Source organism: Sabethes cyaneus, chromosome 2 (genome assembly GCF_943734655.1).
Source record: "Sabethes cyaneus chromosome 2, idSabCyanKW18_F2, whole genome shotgun sequence".
In the NCBI taxonomy this organism is placed as follows: Eukaryota; Metazoa; Arthropoda; class Insecta; order Diptera; family Culicidae; genus Sabethes; species Sabethes cyaneus.
The window spans coordinates 120,508,123-120,524,705 of NC_071354.1; the positions used below are offsets into that span (position 1 = coordinate 120,508,123).

At 37.3% G+C, this 16,583-nt stretch overlaps 1 protein-coding gene across 5 annotated transcripts in view; it reads left to right on the plus strand.

The window, feature by feature from the left end:
- Positions 1–16,583, plus strand: part of LOC128734284 (plexin-B) — a 748,132-nt gene that overhangs the window by 702,738 nt on the left and 28,811 nt on the right. Inside the window, exon 14 of one of the 5 annotated variants that reach the window (XM_053828389.1) lies at positions 1,356–1,991. The exons of the other annotated variants lie outside the window; for them this stretch is intronic. Coding sequence (XP_053684364.1) covers positions 1,356–1,372 — 17 coding nt within the window. The 3' untranslated portion in view covers positions 1,373–1,991. Of the gene's footprint in view, positions 1–1,355; positions 1,992–16,583 lie in introns of those variants that run through there. 5 annotated transcript variants of the gene reach the window in all.

Genomic DNA, 16,583 nt, shown 5'->3' on the forward strand with positions numbered 1-16,583 from the left:
AAAGGATCGGTCGAAGCCCTGAGTTAAACCAGTTACAGAGCTGCTGGTGTGAATAGAGTTTTTATGCTGTTTTATGCGTTTTTCTAGCATTTGAGATGTTTGTCCTACACTCAAAAAAATCGACACGTCGCATCCACGTGAAAAATCATGTAAAATTCTGTACAGCAACTTACGTGAACTTCATGTACTAGTTAATGGGAAAATTGATAAAATTTACCGGGATTGCACGTAAACTGGTTAGTATGAGTGCGAGTTACCAACAATTCACGTGAATGTTAGATGAAAAGTGTGATGGATGAGAATTACCTATGTTTTCACGTAAACTTGACGTGCTGATTTTTTTGAGTGTATGTATTCTTTATCGTTGCATACCCCACAAGGAATACTGTACACAACATTAGTTTGTTTGCATAATCGGTATTTGATCTTTCAATTTTGTAAAAATAGTGGTTTTAATTTTATCGTTCAGTCTGTATGCTGCGATAATGTCATGTTTCCGTAAGCTTCTTGAATCATCTAATGTTACTATTGATAGTTTCTGGTGGTGTTGTTATTGACTAATGTTTTATGAAAGAGTCTGAAATTTCTCGAGTTCGATTAGTTTTTGAGTTACGCAAAAATTTCTGTTTTGTTTGTATGAAAGTCCTTACAGGGCGACAGGGGTAACCATCATAACCATCATAAAAAAAATTCCTTCCTCCAAAATCCCCCACATGCCAAATTTGGTTCCATTTGTTTGATTAGTTCTCGAGTTATCATTAAATTTGTATTTCATTTGTATGGAAGCTCCCCCCTCTTAAAGGGGAGAGGGGTCATAATTCCCCTCCTTAAGAAGGGAGGAGTCTCAATTCACCATAGAAAAAAATTTGCCTGCTAAAACACCCACATGCCAAATATGGTTCCATTTGCTTGATTAGTTCTCGAATTATGAGAAAATTCGTATTTCATTTGTATAGGAGCCCCCCCTCCTAAAGAGGGGGAAAACCTCGAGGTTGGTCAACTTTTTAGTGTTTTTCACTGTAAAATAACATTTCATCCTCATTTGTAAAATTTTCCTGTGAAAATAAATAAATTGTCATGCTATTGAACTATTTGTGGGGGTAGAATAAATGTTTTCGAACATTTTACTTTGAAGAAAGTTTCAGCATATCTTAAGTGTTCAATCAAAACGGTACCAATTTTTGGTTACATCGGAGATAGTCGACTGTAATTTTCCATGTTTTCTCGGCCACTTGAAAATTTTATGACCCTTTCGTATTCCTTTTCTTTTATTTAATTAATATTACCACTTATTTAAATGCAATCAAAGTACAATGAGTGTTTATAATTCTAATGTCTGCTGTTTTTCTTTTCAGGGCAAAATTATTTATAATATGAAGCAACCTCGTCTTATCATTGGAACGTAGCATCACATCATATATCGTGTTAATTGGCTAATGTAATAAATACTGTCAATATTTTTAAAGAAATTATTCATCACTGCTTGCATTTAGTATTAGGTATATTGCAGCTCATAATTTGATTTTGTGCCAAGTTATCTAATCGAAAATCTTGATAATACTGAAAAACTCTTCTTTCTTGAAACTTATTGTATCAGGTACAGAACTTTTGTAACATTAGAATATCAATAAAGTCATTTAATTTTTATTTCAAGCTAACGAAAACAAACTTTGTAGTTAAATATTTGTAACAGAGTGGTTATACTGAAGTAAAAAATGGTAAACCGTATAAAAATGTTTCTATTCTTTTTCGTACATTGGCTTTTAACCGCTCAATCAGGCTATCAAACTCATACATTTTCTCATAGGTACCAAACGTTTAATTATTGTACCGGTCAAAAAATTCACTGAAAATTTCCGTTTTTTCATTAACTAATAATGTGCGATGTACGATAATATTAATGTTTAGCGATTACATGTCAATTTCATTTAGAATTATAAATTTACATAAAATTTTCGTCAAATAAACATTTCTGCTTTTTAAGATAGATAACACATTCGGTGGAATATTTCTTCGTATTAAGGCGGTCATCAGGAAAAGCCTAACGTTTGTTTCTTCATAAACTTGTGGTCAGGCGAAGCTTCTGTTGCTCCACAACTGCATACTGGTGATTGAAGGATTCCATTCCTGAACAAGTGCGCAGGTGGTCTGGAGTAGTTTGCCATGATTTGGAGTAGTTTGCCATGGAACATGATTTGATCGATTTACGTATTTCAAATCTGTAACAATCATGTTTGTTACATGTTATTGTAAACAAGTATTGTATACTTGTTTGGTATTTTCTTTCGGTGATTTTAAATATACACGATTTTTACAATATAGAGTAAAGGTACTATTACACTAGCATATAAATATGGTCGATGGTGCCATATGAAATATGGCTCATATATCAATATGACACGCAAGGTATGGCTAGAGCTATTACACTAAGCCATATAAATTTGGCCAATTTCTATGACAGGCAGCCTTGTCAGTTTATATGTTTTCATATATATGGCAAGGTAAAATATGGCAATTACACCAGTATGACCAACAAAGACATATGAAACAATGACCAGTATGAATTTTGTTGACATATATGGCAAACCTATTACACCGGGACATATATATTTGAGGCGTGATTCACTTTTTGTCCAAAAAAACGCTATAATTTGGGTAACAGAAATTTTAAAGTTAATAAAAAAAGTTTTGTTACCTATATTCGTATTTGATATTGATTTAAAAGTAAAGTGGCAACAGGAGTTTTTCGATTATTTAGAATATATGTTTTTCGTCCAATTCGAAAATTCACCTGCAAAATATGATAAAAGCAAATAGCGAAAAGCCACTGGTTCCGGGGCGAATATGTTGGGGTCATAATCATTGTTGTTGTTGTTCAGGATAAAGCCGGTGTGGTTCGTCCTGTTTTGTCTTCATTATACTCTTCCTGGGTCACTCATGGCCAATTTCCCAGGCGTCTCAGAAGTCACCTCCGACTTGGTAGGGCTATTTTCCATATTGGGCCCTTCTGTGCCTACTGCCGATGCGGGTCTTGAAGAGAACGGTTTTCGGAAGGCTCACAAAACTCGTCAGCAGCTTAGAACCGGAATGGTTCGTTTTGTTTTAAGCTCCATTCAACTCTTTGGCTATTCGCCCAGGCGTTTCTGAAGTCGCAGTTTTTATATTTAAAAAGTAAAAAATGTCGCTTTAGACCTGGACGAGCCTTCTCACACGTTAAGGGGGGGGGGGCTACTCTGGAATGTCGAAAAATAATGGATGTTTCGTATGTTGGAATTATAGTTAAGTGTTGGGGTAATTTGGTTATAGACTGAGGTATATTCGAACGTGTATATTATGTTTTTTGAATGCCAAAATAGGGATTATTATGCTGGAGGCAGCAGGGCGCGTGGATGCTCTCTAGAAAATAGTTCTTTGCAGGCGGTACGTGCTGGGAACCAACGAAGTATCGATAAAAGGATTTCAAGGATGATTTTAAAGCTTTAAGTCAATATCTAAATTGTTACGTAGCGGTTTTTGAAAATTCGAAAAGTTACCAAAACGGCAGCAATTTTTCCAAAAGAAAGGCAATTTCAAATGGCCAATTGCGAGCTCATGAAAACTGAAAAATTGAGATATCTCAAAACGGCTACGTAACAATTTAGATAATTCATTTTTACATGCTGAAAAAAAATTTCAGCAATATCGGAGCACGAGATTCTGAGATACACGTACCGCCAGCTGAAAAAACATGGTTTCGAGAAAAACGTGTTTAAAGTTTCGTTCAGCGATGTACTTCCCTAAAGGTGACCCCACAGTTTTCGCTGTAACTTTCCAACGAGATCAGATGAAAAAAGTCCTTCTGGCATGACATTTCTGAAGGTATCGAGCTTCTCGAAAATGCAAAAGAAATAATATTCGATTTTTCCGACTTTCCAGAGTAGGGTCCCCCCTTAAGTCCCTCTATTCTTGGAGCTGATGGGGTTGCTGTATAGAACCGTTTCCCTTAGTACGTGTCCGGTTCACCGTAGCTTACCGACTTTCGCCAAATGTAGGTTGCACGTTGGTAATCTTCTCAACTAGTGTCTGTTGCTCTTGGTTCTGCTCTGCTACTTTTTGCTTTGATCTTGTACTCCGCCAAAAGTTGTTCGCAAAGACGCACATGTCCTCCATGAACATTGTCAAATTTATAAAAACTATCGGTCTAATGGAGAGTTTGTAAATTGTCAGGTTCGTACGACGGCTTATGTTTGATGATCGCAGTGCCTTGCGAAGGGCAAAGTAGGCTCGATGTCCTGCTTGAATACACCACTGGATGTCCTTATTTGTGATATTGTCCGCGGCTACTCATTTTCGTTGCCTGTTTACAATAGCAGTGCTGTTGTAGTTACCACCGCTACTGGAGATGAATTGAATGAATTGAATTACAGGAAGATTGATTTCGCTGCTTTGTCTGAGTACTTGTCGCGTATTGACTGGGACACTTTGTTCGAATGCGGTGATATCAATGAAATGGCTACGCATTTTTGCAGTGCAATTAATCAATGGTTGATTACAAACTTACCACATGTGAAGCGGCCAACTATCCCCGCATGGTGTACCCCTCATCTCCGACGTCTGAAGCGTGAGCGTAACAGAGCTCAACGTGCTCATCGCCGGAGTAGAACAATCTTGACTCAACATAATTCTAAGCATGCTAGTGACAAATACCGTCACCTGAATGCCATATTGTACAAGTCATACGTGTTACGTGTGCAATGTGACCTTCGAAAGCAACCGAAAAGATTTTGGAACTTTGTCAACTCCAAAAGAAAGTGCTCTTCTGTCCCAACAAACGTATACCTTGATGATAATGAATCAAGCTCAATCTCAAACTCTTGTGAGCTGTTTGCGAAGTTTTTCGCTTCCGTTTTCGCAGATAATACCGCCTCTGATGGAGATGCTGATGTAGTGGCAGCGCATGTACCGGTTAATTTGGCGGATTTGAGCTTATTTACTATTACTACCGAAATGGTGTTAACTACCACCAAAAAACTCAAGCGTTCTTTCTCTGCGGGACCTGATGGCATCCCAGCCGTAGTTTTGAGCCGTTGCACATAAGAAGGGCTCCATATAAAGTAGCGGCCAAAATTGCCGAATGTAAAATTTCACATTTTAGCACATGCCTAAACGCGGTTTTGTAGTAAATTGTCTATATTTTTATGATTCGTGAATAAAATTTTGAAAGAAAAAAAATGTCATGTAGAAATAAGCCATCAAAGTTGCCCATTTCAAAAGTTTGAAAAATGAGTCATTTTGAAAAAGTCAAAAAATTAAATAGTTATCGTGGATGTAAATATTATTGTTATATATTATTTTAAAACTGATATTTTAGCCTATTAAAAAATGAAATGAAAACAAATTTAAACTCAATGTGGTGCGCCATACGCTACTTATAATAAAAATGAAATTTTCACAAACTTTAATCAAAAAAACAACTCTTGTCGCCTCTTGTCGCCGCAGTTTCTAACAGTGCGTCTGAAAGCTCGAAGTATGTTGTATCAAAACATGAATTGAAAGTTTGCTATAATTTGACGTTTTCCGAAAAAAAAATAATTTTAAAATTGTCATATTTTTAGTAAGTCTTTGAAATTTTAAGTACTCTTTCAACAAATTTGATTATCTTTGTTACTAAATTTATTTAGTACCTGAAGAGAGTTTCAATGACAAAATGGGAGAATCCCCGCGAGAAAGAAAATTTTTTTTTGTCAAGCAAATATTTATATCGGTAACATTTGATCATTTTTCCCCAAATCACCCTAAATATGAGTTCTTATATGTTTAAATCATTTCTTTTGTTACAAATATAATCTAGAATCAATTTGAAACTAAAAAATAATTTTGGCCAAAAATCGCAATTTTCCGACTATTGTGCGTTGTATAGAAGTGTTGGCTGAGCCGTTTTGCGCAATATTTAATAAATCTTTCGAACAAAGTAAATTTCCCGATATTTGGAAGCAATCGTTTATGTTTCCAGTATATAAATCGGGCGATCGCCGTGATGTAAGGAACTACCGCGGGATTACTAGTCTCTCCGCGGCATCAAAATTGTTTGAGATAATTGTGAGCGGTGTAATACTGTCCCGAACTAAAAACTATATATCCACTGTTCAACACGGCTTTATGCCTGGTCGATCTGTCTGTACTAATCTGTTAGAGTTTACCTCGACGTGTATTTTGCAAATGGAAGAGAAAAAACAGGTTGATGTCATCTATACCGACCTGAAAGCTTTCGATCGGATTGACCATGCAATACTTTTGCGAAAGCTCCAACGACTTGGTGCATCCCAGAAAATGATTGATTGGCTTCACTCATACCTTGGCGATAGAGTACTACGTGTGAAACTAGGATCCAGTACTTCGTCAGTGTTTAGCAACAAATCTGGAGTTCCTCAAGGTAGTAACTTGGGTCCTTTGCTTTTCTCATTGTTCTTCAATGATGTTGCGATTCTGCTAGAACACGGCTGCAAGTTAGTTTACGCCGATGACCTGAAATTATTTGGTACGATAGATAATGAAGATGACTGCCGCCGTTTGCAACATTTGCTCAATCTATTTACTGAATGGTGCAGACTTAATTGGCTTATCATCAGCATTTCAAAGTGTGAAGTTATGAGTTTTTACCGGATTAAAAATCCAATTTGCTTTGGTTATACTATCGAAGACATTGAACTTCGCAGAGTGGATCAAGTTAGCGACCTGGGTGTCTTGCTGGACACTAAATTGACGTTCAATCTACACTGTGAATCAGTCATTTCCAAGGCGACCCGACAACTTGGATTTATTGCTCAGATTGGACGGAACTTTAGAGATGTTTACTGCCTGAAATCATTATATTGCGCTTTGGTTCGTCCGCTACTTGAGAGCTGTAATTTGGTTTGGTCCCCCAGTCATCTTACTTGGAACCTACTGATCGAACGTGTGCAACGTAGGTTTATTCGGCTGGCTCTACGACATCTCCCATGGCGGCATCCTGATAACCTGCCACCTTACCCGAATAGATGTCGTCTACTTGACCTCGATACCCTCGAACGCAGGCGTAAAATGCATCAGGCTATATTCGTAGCTAAAGTTATCAACGCCGAAATTGATTCTCCAAAATTGCTATCTATGCTTAACTTTCGGGCATCGCAACGGACATTACGCTCAACTGGCTTGCTGCAAATACCGTTTCATAGGACCGCGTTTGGAGCCAATGAACCGATTACGGAATGCATTAGGTTGTTCTCAAAAGTCGAAGAACTGTTTGACTTCGGTATGCCTTCGCACCTATTCGCGCAAAAGATAAGAAGATCTAATTTACTGTAATCTGTAATCAATTTTATTCATGTAGACAATTTATAGTCAGATGAAGTACTCAAATAAATAACAAATAACAAATTTAGTAGTGGTAGGGTTGTCAAGTCTGAAAATTACAAAAACCGGCTGGTCGGTCCTGCCTTCAAAAAATGTGGGGGGGGGGGGTTGTGGCAGCATAGCATTGGAGGATTTGCCTGGAACGGTTGACAGTTTCCCGTGTAATGGGAAGAACAGTCAGTTGTGGAGATAGCGAACGGTAGGACATCACAGTCGAAACCACAACGAACATTGAATTGATTATTGAAGTGTAGCAGATATAGTAGGCATAGCATACCTATAGTAGAAATTTATATAAAGAGTGACATTGAGTGTAAAACCGATCATTAGCATTTGAGAAGCTCTCGAATAAACATTGTTTTAAATAGCTGCCTACAGAAGATAGCTAGTATCAGAGTGACAACTACTTGCTTCTGGCGCTATTTAATGTACACATATTACCGCCAGAAGCAAAGTATTGTCACTGCAAAACTGGCTATTTATCTTCAATAATCCACTGCTCAGGATTGCTAATAAATTTATCAAAAAATTTACAAATTAGACAAAAAGTACAAATCCGGCTTCATATATCGGAAAACCGGCCTATGTGCAGGATTGACCGGCCACCGGCTTTGCAAGTGAAAAACCGGTCGGACCGGCCAAAAACCGGCCACTTGACAACCCTACCAGTGGTTCGTCGCAGTTAACGATTACCGGCCGCAAAAAAGGCATGTTCGTCTTTTTTGAGTCTCTGTCATTCATGTATTTGGTCTTCGACGCATTTGTTTTAAGCCCAATCCTCCTAGCCTAGTTCAACGTTCCTAGTCCCTGGTTCAACGCAACTGGCCTCCGCCTTGGCAAGGTTATTGGTTTTAACCCCTTTCCTCCCAGCGTTACGAAAACGCAACGCACTCTTATCTCAATTCTAGGGAAGGCTAGGTTTGAGATATCAACTTGGGTCCTAAGAAACAAAGAAAGAAATCTAATCGACATGGTTTTTTCCAAAGCTCAGATGTTTTTTGCATGCCAGGAGGGCATTGGGTTAAAAGGCCACTGCGACAATCTTATTGATCGTCTTTTTGGGGCAAGCTCCGATTGCTGTACACAGTTTACGGACATAGTGCTCATACCCATTGATGGAGTTGAGCCGGATAGTTGTAATCCTGTGCCCCAATTCGGTACTACGCGGTTAATAAACCTAATGAACGTTGCGGGATTCAGGAGTAAAAAGGAAACTTTCGAAGAAATTTTAAAAATAACCACGCTAATAATTTTCGCGTGGGACTCTAAATAGGTGGAAACTCCGCAATATAAACAATCTTTAATTTTTTTAAGTTAACAGGAAAGCAATAATTTGTGTTTTGATTTTGTTAAATTGTTTTCAAATGCACATAGCAATAACTCTGAAATCTATTGAGAATTGAAGATAGACAATGTTAATACTCTGATAAATGTTACATACAACGCATGTAGCATGTATATATGCAGTATGTAGCATGTATGTATGAAGAATCCTATTATTAAAACGAGGTCGTATCTTGTCACAATTCCTCTTATTTCCCCCCAGAAAACATTTCTGGCTGCGCCCGTGCCAAAATGGCGAAGTTGCAAAAGGAGGCAGAACGGAAGTTGACCTAAGAAACAACAAGTGGAAAATCGGGCTTTTGTCCTTCGTAATACACCGCGGTACGAAGCTGACAATGTACATAGCCCTCATTAGACCGGTAGTTCTTTATGGATTTCAAGCTGCGACGCTACTCACCGGGACATTCCCTTCCTTGCCGTGTTCGACCGGAAGGCATTAGCGGAACTAGCGCACATTTCTAGGGGGGCTATAGTCCCCGGTATTTTTTTCGACCATTTTTTTGGTCGGCCAGGTCCATTTTTCTAGAAGGGTAAATCTAAGCCCCTCCTCACCGCCCCTCCCCACTAGTTCCGCCAATGCCGGAAGGTGCTGCGGATAATAATATTGATAATACAAACTGAAAGCAGAGAACTACAGGCGCTACTTGAAGACTCTCATCGTACATCTGGTTTCCAACATGCGAAAAGGCTGAACTCGAAAGCAATTTGCGGCTGCTGAACAGGGCTTGTTCGTTCACTTTGACTCAATGTTGATTCATTTGACAGTACCGTCTCAGTCGAGCAAAATTTAACCAAGTTGTGTATAGAACATTTGTAGAACCAGTTATTATCTACAATTTTGCTGAATAAAGTTTTACTGTATCTTTTGTATTTACGGTGCTACGATGCTAGTACCTTATTAGTGACTAAATGAATGCACCAAGTTGTGTAACTTGGTCAAATTTTGCTTAGCAGAGGCGGTACCGTCAAATGAATCAAAATTGAGTCAAAGTGAACGAACAAGCCCTGCTGCTGAAACGCCTGGAAAATTGATGATGAGTAGTCCAAGATCGACCTGAATTGAGACGAATCATTTCTTCGCATTGCATGTGTTTTAAAGCCTTTGGTATGAGAAATTTCATTTCGACCCTTTTCCATTTCTCTTCGCACGAAGTTTCTTGAAGGCTTAATTCTCAAGATATTTTTATTTGGAATGATATTTTTATTTGGAATATTGGCTTTTATACTTTTTATGTCATTTGGAGCGTTTCCAACTGAATATGCTGCAAAATAAACCATTTTTGCCACGATTTTTCATTCATCATAGTTTTTTGGTCAAGAGACTTCAAAAGAATGAGATTTTTTTTTCAAAAAATCGTATCTTGAAAATTACTTATATAATCAAAATGACGTCACGTCAAAATCACTGAAAAAGCAAAGTTTTCAAAATCATGATAAAATTTTGAAATGAAATCTGACTGCTCTTTTTACACACTCAAAAGCAAATTGTTGCAACCCGATGTTCAGATCTTAGAAAAATTACTAAAGTTACACAAAAAAAGTAGAACGTATCCTTCAAGAGCAACATTTATTTGAAAACACTATGTTAAAACGGGTCACAACATTTTGCACTCATTTTTGTAATCGGTTCGCTACAAATTAAACAACAACAAACAAGCCACATAAAGATTTCATTGCAAGCTTTATGTTCATAGAACAGAATTACGAGAATTTGCGAGATATTTTAACAAGTGTATTCAATAAAACGAGTCGCTATGAAGATAAACATGAAAAATACGCGCGTTGAATATGACAAACGGGTAGCATATAAAAACCAGCAATTTTTATATGGCTGCCTGGCACCATATATTCAAATGCATATGACTAGGGCTCTATTTTGATATTACACTGTGACATATATCTGGCGCCGAATAGTATGACAAATCTTGATCATATATATGGTGTCATTTGTTCATTGCCATATAAATATGGCTATTACACCGCTACATATATATGACATAAGACTGTATGACGGGCCGCCGCCATATGTATGTCGCCATATTAATTATGCCATATTTATTTGGCTATTACACCTATATGGCAAACTAGTCATATTTGTATGCAAGTGTAATAGTACCTTAAGTTATAAAATAAGTTTTAAATAATTATTACTGTTTGGAACGACAGTGTTCGATGTTACATAAGCTTCAAAGTAACTGATCTGTTTATACGTCAATCCAACATATAATTGTTATACGATATCGAATTTTGTAAAAAGGAGACACCACTAGTTTTATTACTAACATAGAAAGAGCTTAGGGTCGGTCTAATTGCATACACGAATCAACCAGGGGATAGACCGATGAGAGATAACGATCATTTGATCAGTAGCCATCCGATAGCGAACGAATAAACACAAACTCGTACGCATTCAATTTTATAGCTTGAAATAAACGTAGTTTTTTTATAGAACAAATATATGAGAGATCACTCAAGTGCTGTGATATTTTTATTACGCCGAATTACAAGGAAAAGATTTCTGAGAAGATTGGATATTGGACAGCTGGAAAGGATTGGATATTGGTCAACGTTAAAGGAATAAAGGATTTCTAGTTAGATACTGAAATATATATTAGAGGAGAGAAGCTGCTAGTTGAGTGATAGTTATCGATTGAGCACTGTCCTATATTTAAGGCGATACAAAAAATTGTCTTGGTTAAGCCAATCGTAAATCTGGCTTCAGCCCGCGAACCGCCTTCCAACAGACAGTACTCCCCGGAAAGCTCACAGTCGGCTTGCACTGGGCAATCGGAGGGGCAACGCGGACAAGTTGTGCGATAAGTATTGAATTCCTAGGCTGTTCGAAATCGTAAAATTAAATAGTCGATTGTAGCAAGCTTATTGTTTTATTAAACAGAACGGGTGTTGTGGGTGTGTGGTGTATTCTGTGGGCAATTTACGGGGCTTCACTACGGAAGTACCGGATCGCTGGGGTTCGTTGCTGGTTCAATTCGGCTGGTTGGTGGGGTGGGTGATATCGGGTTCAATGGTAGCAGTTTGCTGGCGTCCCAGCAAATTGCAATGGCGGACTGGCTTGTCAAAGAAAGGCTTTCTTCTTCAGAGTCTTTCTTCGCTGACTCGATTGGTGGGCCACGGACGATACCGTATTGGTTCCACCGAGAAGGGTCCTCTTTTACGATTAGGGCCTTTTGCCCGAGGATTCCGCGGTTGGTGCCTGGTCTCCTTTACGGTTAGGCGTAGATGGAGTTCACCACCTAGGCCGACTCGTGTGCGTGTGAGGGATCGACAATCGGAACAGAATCCGAACCAAAATGCCAATACAAAAAAGGTCCTAACGGGACAAGTTAAATTTATAACGTGGTACTTTCTGCGGCTAGGTACAAATTACCTGAATAAATTTGCCGTATTCAACTAGTTTTGACTACTTTTAGCAAACAACTTTTCTCTCCTACTCACTTCTTTTACACACGAACGCCGTCAGATATCTGACCATTTGGCGGTTTTTCTATTATGTCTTTGCCCTTTCTTTACCACCCACCATTTTCTTCTCCTTTCGTTACTAACTATGCCCACCCCCTTCAGGGCTGGATTTTCTTGCAGCTACGGTCGATGGCCCCCTTTTTGCCTTACTAATACTAACAATTTATGTTTTGTGTTTACTTACTAACCTACTTACAAATTAACCAACATATTTCTATTTTTGTTACTTAACCCTACTAACAATAACTAACATAAAAATACAACAGTTATTAAAAAATAGTACATTTAAAAAATACCCAAAGAGAATTTGTAACAACGGTTACATGATGCCTGTTAAATGCCTGTATTTACCTTTTCATTGTTTTTTAAGTAGCTATAACAAGTTACGCGTAACGCGACACCATCGCAGCAATACCGTTTTCCAGCTATGTTTTAATATGTGTACACTTCAATGTACTTATGTTAATTTGGTTGAGAACTACGTGTTCTTTATAGTTTAGTAATCACTAGTTCATATCCAGTATAATATGAGTTGAAATATGCAGTTTTAAATGCCGATTTTCTCCGTCGACAGGGCGCTTACTTCTTAAACTTTTTTGAAGATTGTCACATGGTTACAGTAAAATAATAACAAAAATATTTAAGCTGTTAATGCACGTTTCCAGTTCCACGGATTTAAAAATATCTCACAGCAACCCACGAGCTTGATTTTTCGTGTTACATAGGTGTCTACTAAGCTTGTGAAGTAAGGCTAACACAGCATGCCTCAAAAAAGCTTCGCAGCAACCCGCGTTCATAGACATCTATGCGCGTGGGATGGCTATTAAGCGGTCTGCAGACGACGCGACAAGCAACATGCCTGTAAATAGCCAATAGGCAGCTGGTTGCATGAATAGAGAAATTTGCATGCTGTATATTTACAAGGCGACATGAACTGATGCGCCGGTTGCCTATATATGCGGCGTGTCGCTTACGCCGCCTGTCGCCGCTTGCCGCTTAAATGCTCGCGGTCTTTTTTGTTGTCATAACAGAATTGGATAAATCTCGTTCAAGTGCTTTGCATTGTTTTACAGTGAATTTTTTTTTAAAAAAGTGGTGATAATTTGTTCTCGAGGTAAGCTTACAGTGATATTTTGAATTTAAAACATGAACCGATTCGACTGGACAAAAGCTTACTCTTTTTTTAAGAGTTACAAGCAAGATTTATTGAGTCCAAACGGTAATATACATGGTTTGGCAACTGATAGCGCTTTGCAAGCCTATACGCTGCTTGCAGGTTATATCAGTGATTCAAACTTGATGTTTGGGGAAGAGACATTGACTCCCAAGGCGGTATACCTTGCCTTTAAACGGCATGTTGGTAATATTTTCCCGGATTTCAAACCAAGCCAAGATGATTATACAGAGTCTGAAACACTTTCGGTTACTAGCGACGAAAGTTACAAAATATTCAACGATGATGATGACCTATCAATTATCAAAATTATTGATGTAGACCCAAGTCTTCTCCATCCACAATATGTATGGCATGGTAGACACCTAAAGGCTCAGCTGCCTTTCGGCTGGAGTGCAAAGCTAAGCAAGCTAGTCTCCAAAGCAGTAGAAGGAAATGAATGCGTCTTTACGTTTAAACGGCACGAATTCATTTCTGGGGAGCTTACCACTAATGCATATTGCACAGATTGCGGTGCAACGATCGCGATCCGTGGAGAGAAAAGTAAAGGAAAAGCGAAATTGATTCATTCTAGAGGCATTGACATTCAGCACCGAAGAAAACGGCGAATCTTCGGTGAAGAAAGAAAGGCCTTAGCGAAGCGAGCGAAGTTTCAATCGTCGCTCAATGTTCGCAACGAAGTAATCGAGGAGGAGTTTGCTCCAAATGAAGACCTAAACGCCAATATGTTGCCCACTTTGAAAAAAATAACGCAAATGAGGCATGAAATAATTCAAAGCGAATATCTCCATGAAGATGTTTTCACAGCTTTGGATATATTCAACAGCTGTAATGATACACGTTTTAGAAACTGTATCAAAGTTATCAGTAGGAGGCCATTTGTTGTTGTTTTCTGGCTTCCTATTGAAAAGGAATTGTATGCTTTCCTTCATCAAAATTTCAGGATATCTCTCTCCATCGACGCTACGGGATCGATAGTGCGTGCCCCACTTAAAAATATTGATGGTTCTCTATCTCCGGTATATGTATATAACTTAGTTATAAAAGTGGAGGGATATAAATCTATTCCAGTAGGACATTTTCTCTCCACGAGCCATTCTGCTTTTCAAATTTCCTATTGCCTAGGAGTATGGCTAGAGGAATTTAAAATACCTGCAGAAATTATAGTCGATTTTTCTCCCGCATTAATTTCTGCAGTAGTGGATAGGTTCACTGAGTTTAAAACAAGATCTGCAGTTTAGAACAAGATCTGATATTTTTATAGATGAATGCGCTGCAAACCCAATGCTCTCCAAGTGTTACAATAATATAAATATTTGTGAAACTGGTGCCGATAACTTGTGTTATGCTCCAAATTGTATTCCCGAATTTAAACGATTTTTCACTATTGTACCATTATGGTCTGCAGTAATGACACAATATTTTCATTCTCCCAACAAAATTGCGTCTTCAGCTGTTGTGGAGAATTCATTTAAAGAAATGAAACAAAGTATTTTCGAGGGGAAAAGCCATTTGCGTGCAGATTATTTTATTACTAAATACTGTGCGTCATTTTCGGCATCATTACGTTTACTGAAAGCATCAACAGAAATATCGAATCTTGATGATACCTCTTCAAATAAAGTACCACCAAACCATGACTATGAACCTTCATTGATTGACCCTCCTAATTTAACCCACGTGAAAGATTCTATCTCTGAATATCAGGAGGACATGAACGAATTGGAAAATTGGCGTGGAAAAGCTATAAAAGATGACGCAAAAAAGAGGCAATGTACACATAGCATCCTTGAGCCTCAAAATTTAATAGAAACTACTCGACAAATAACTAGTTTACCACTTCTAACGAATGGCGCAAAGACTACCCACTCTACAAAAACGATATTGACAACAAACACTTGTGCAATTGATTCCCTTTTACAAGTGTTTATATCGTTAATAGTAGATTGGAATATAGATATTCGAGAGAAACTTATAACATCAGTAGTAGAATTACTGATGGATTTAAAAAATAATGGCTTTAAAGCTTCTAGTAAGAAAAAAAGAAACATGCTTTTGTACGATATATTTAGTGATCAACGCTTAGATCACAATTTCCTAGTACAAATAACATGTAATTCAAATGTTTGCCATTTATTAGAAAAAATTACGCTTGGTCAGTCATTAGAAATCAATTATAACTGCCACAAAACACATGCCATGTCATTAAAATATATTCCGATCGATATTACCGTTTATGATAATGATGATAATTTAACATGCATAAGTAATTTCATAAACTTTCCTAACAAGATTTTTGACATTTGTAAATTGGAAATGGAAAGAAATATTTTAAGTAATTCAGTTATATTTATAGATTGTCAAAAACTTGATCCACATACACCTTACAAAAATATCACTGCAGACAGCATTCAACAAAAAATTATAATTTTGAGCAAAGAGTATACCCTTCGTGGTCTTATTCATTTCTCCCACCCTTTCAGACGTAGCGGTATTGGTCATTACATAGCTATGCTAAAAAGACCAAATGAAAAATGGGAAATATACAATGATCTAACTAAAAAACCATCAACAACTATCATCAACGTTAATCCAGTTCTATCGATGTATACAGTTTAAGCTGAATATATATACACCGCTATCAATGTACAAAATTATATAATGATTGGTTTGCTGTAATGATTTGATAAACTATTTTTTTTTTTTTTTTTTAATTCTATATTAGAGAGGTTTTCAGCCTGCGGCTGGTTCGCCTCTTTTGATAAACTAAATTCAATATGCACTTTAAGATACCTCTGGTTTTTGAAATAATTTTAATTTAACACTTGAACGAGATTTATTATAGACATCGTAGAATATTTTCTAAAACCGAAAGAGTAGAAATATATAATTGAAAAACTTGAATTGAACACACTGTGCAATAATGAAACATAAATTTTGTGATCATAGCAAAAAATCGATTAATATAATTAATCATATAATTTATTTAAACAAAAAATCGATTAATATAATTAATCTTATAATTTATTAAAACAAAGAAGGTATTAAACCAAAAAGTAAAAATCGGAAAGACGGATGGAAACAGAATTAACAAAAATAAGACGAATAACAATGTCGGAGAACTTGTAACTAAACACGTAATAGAACAGAACCACATACCCACACACCCACACACTCACACCCACACACCCATACACACACACACACACACACA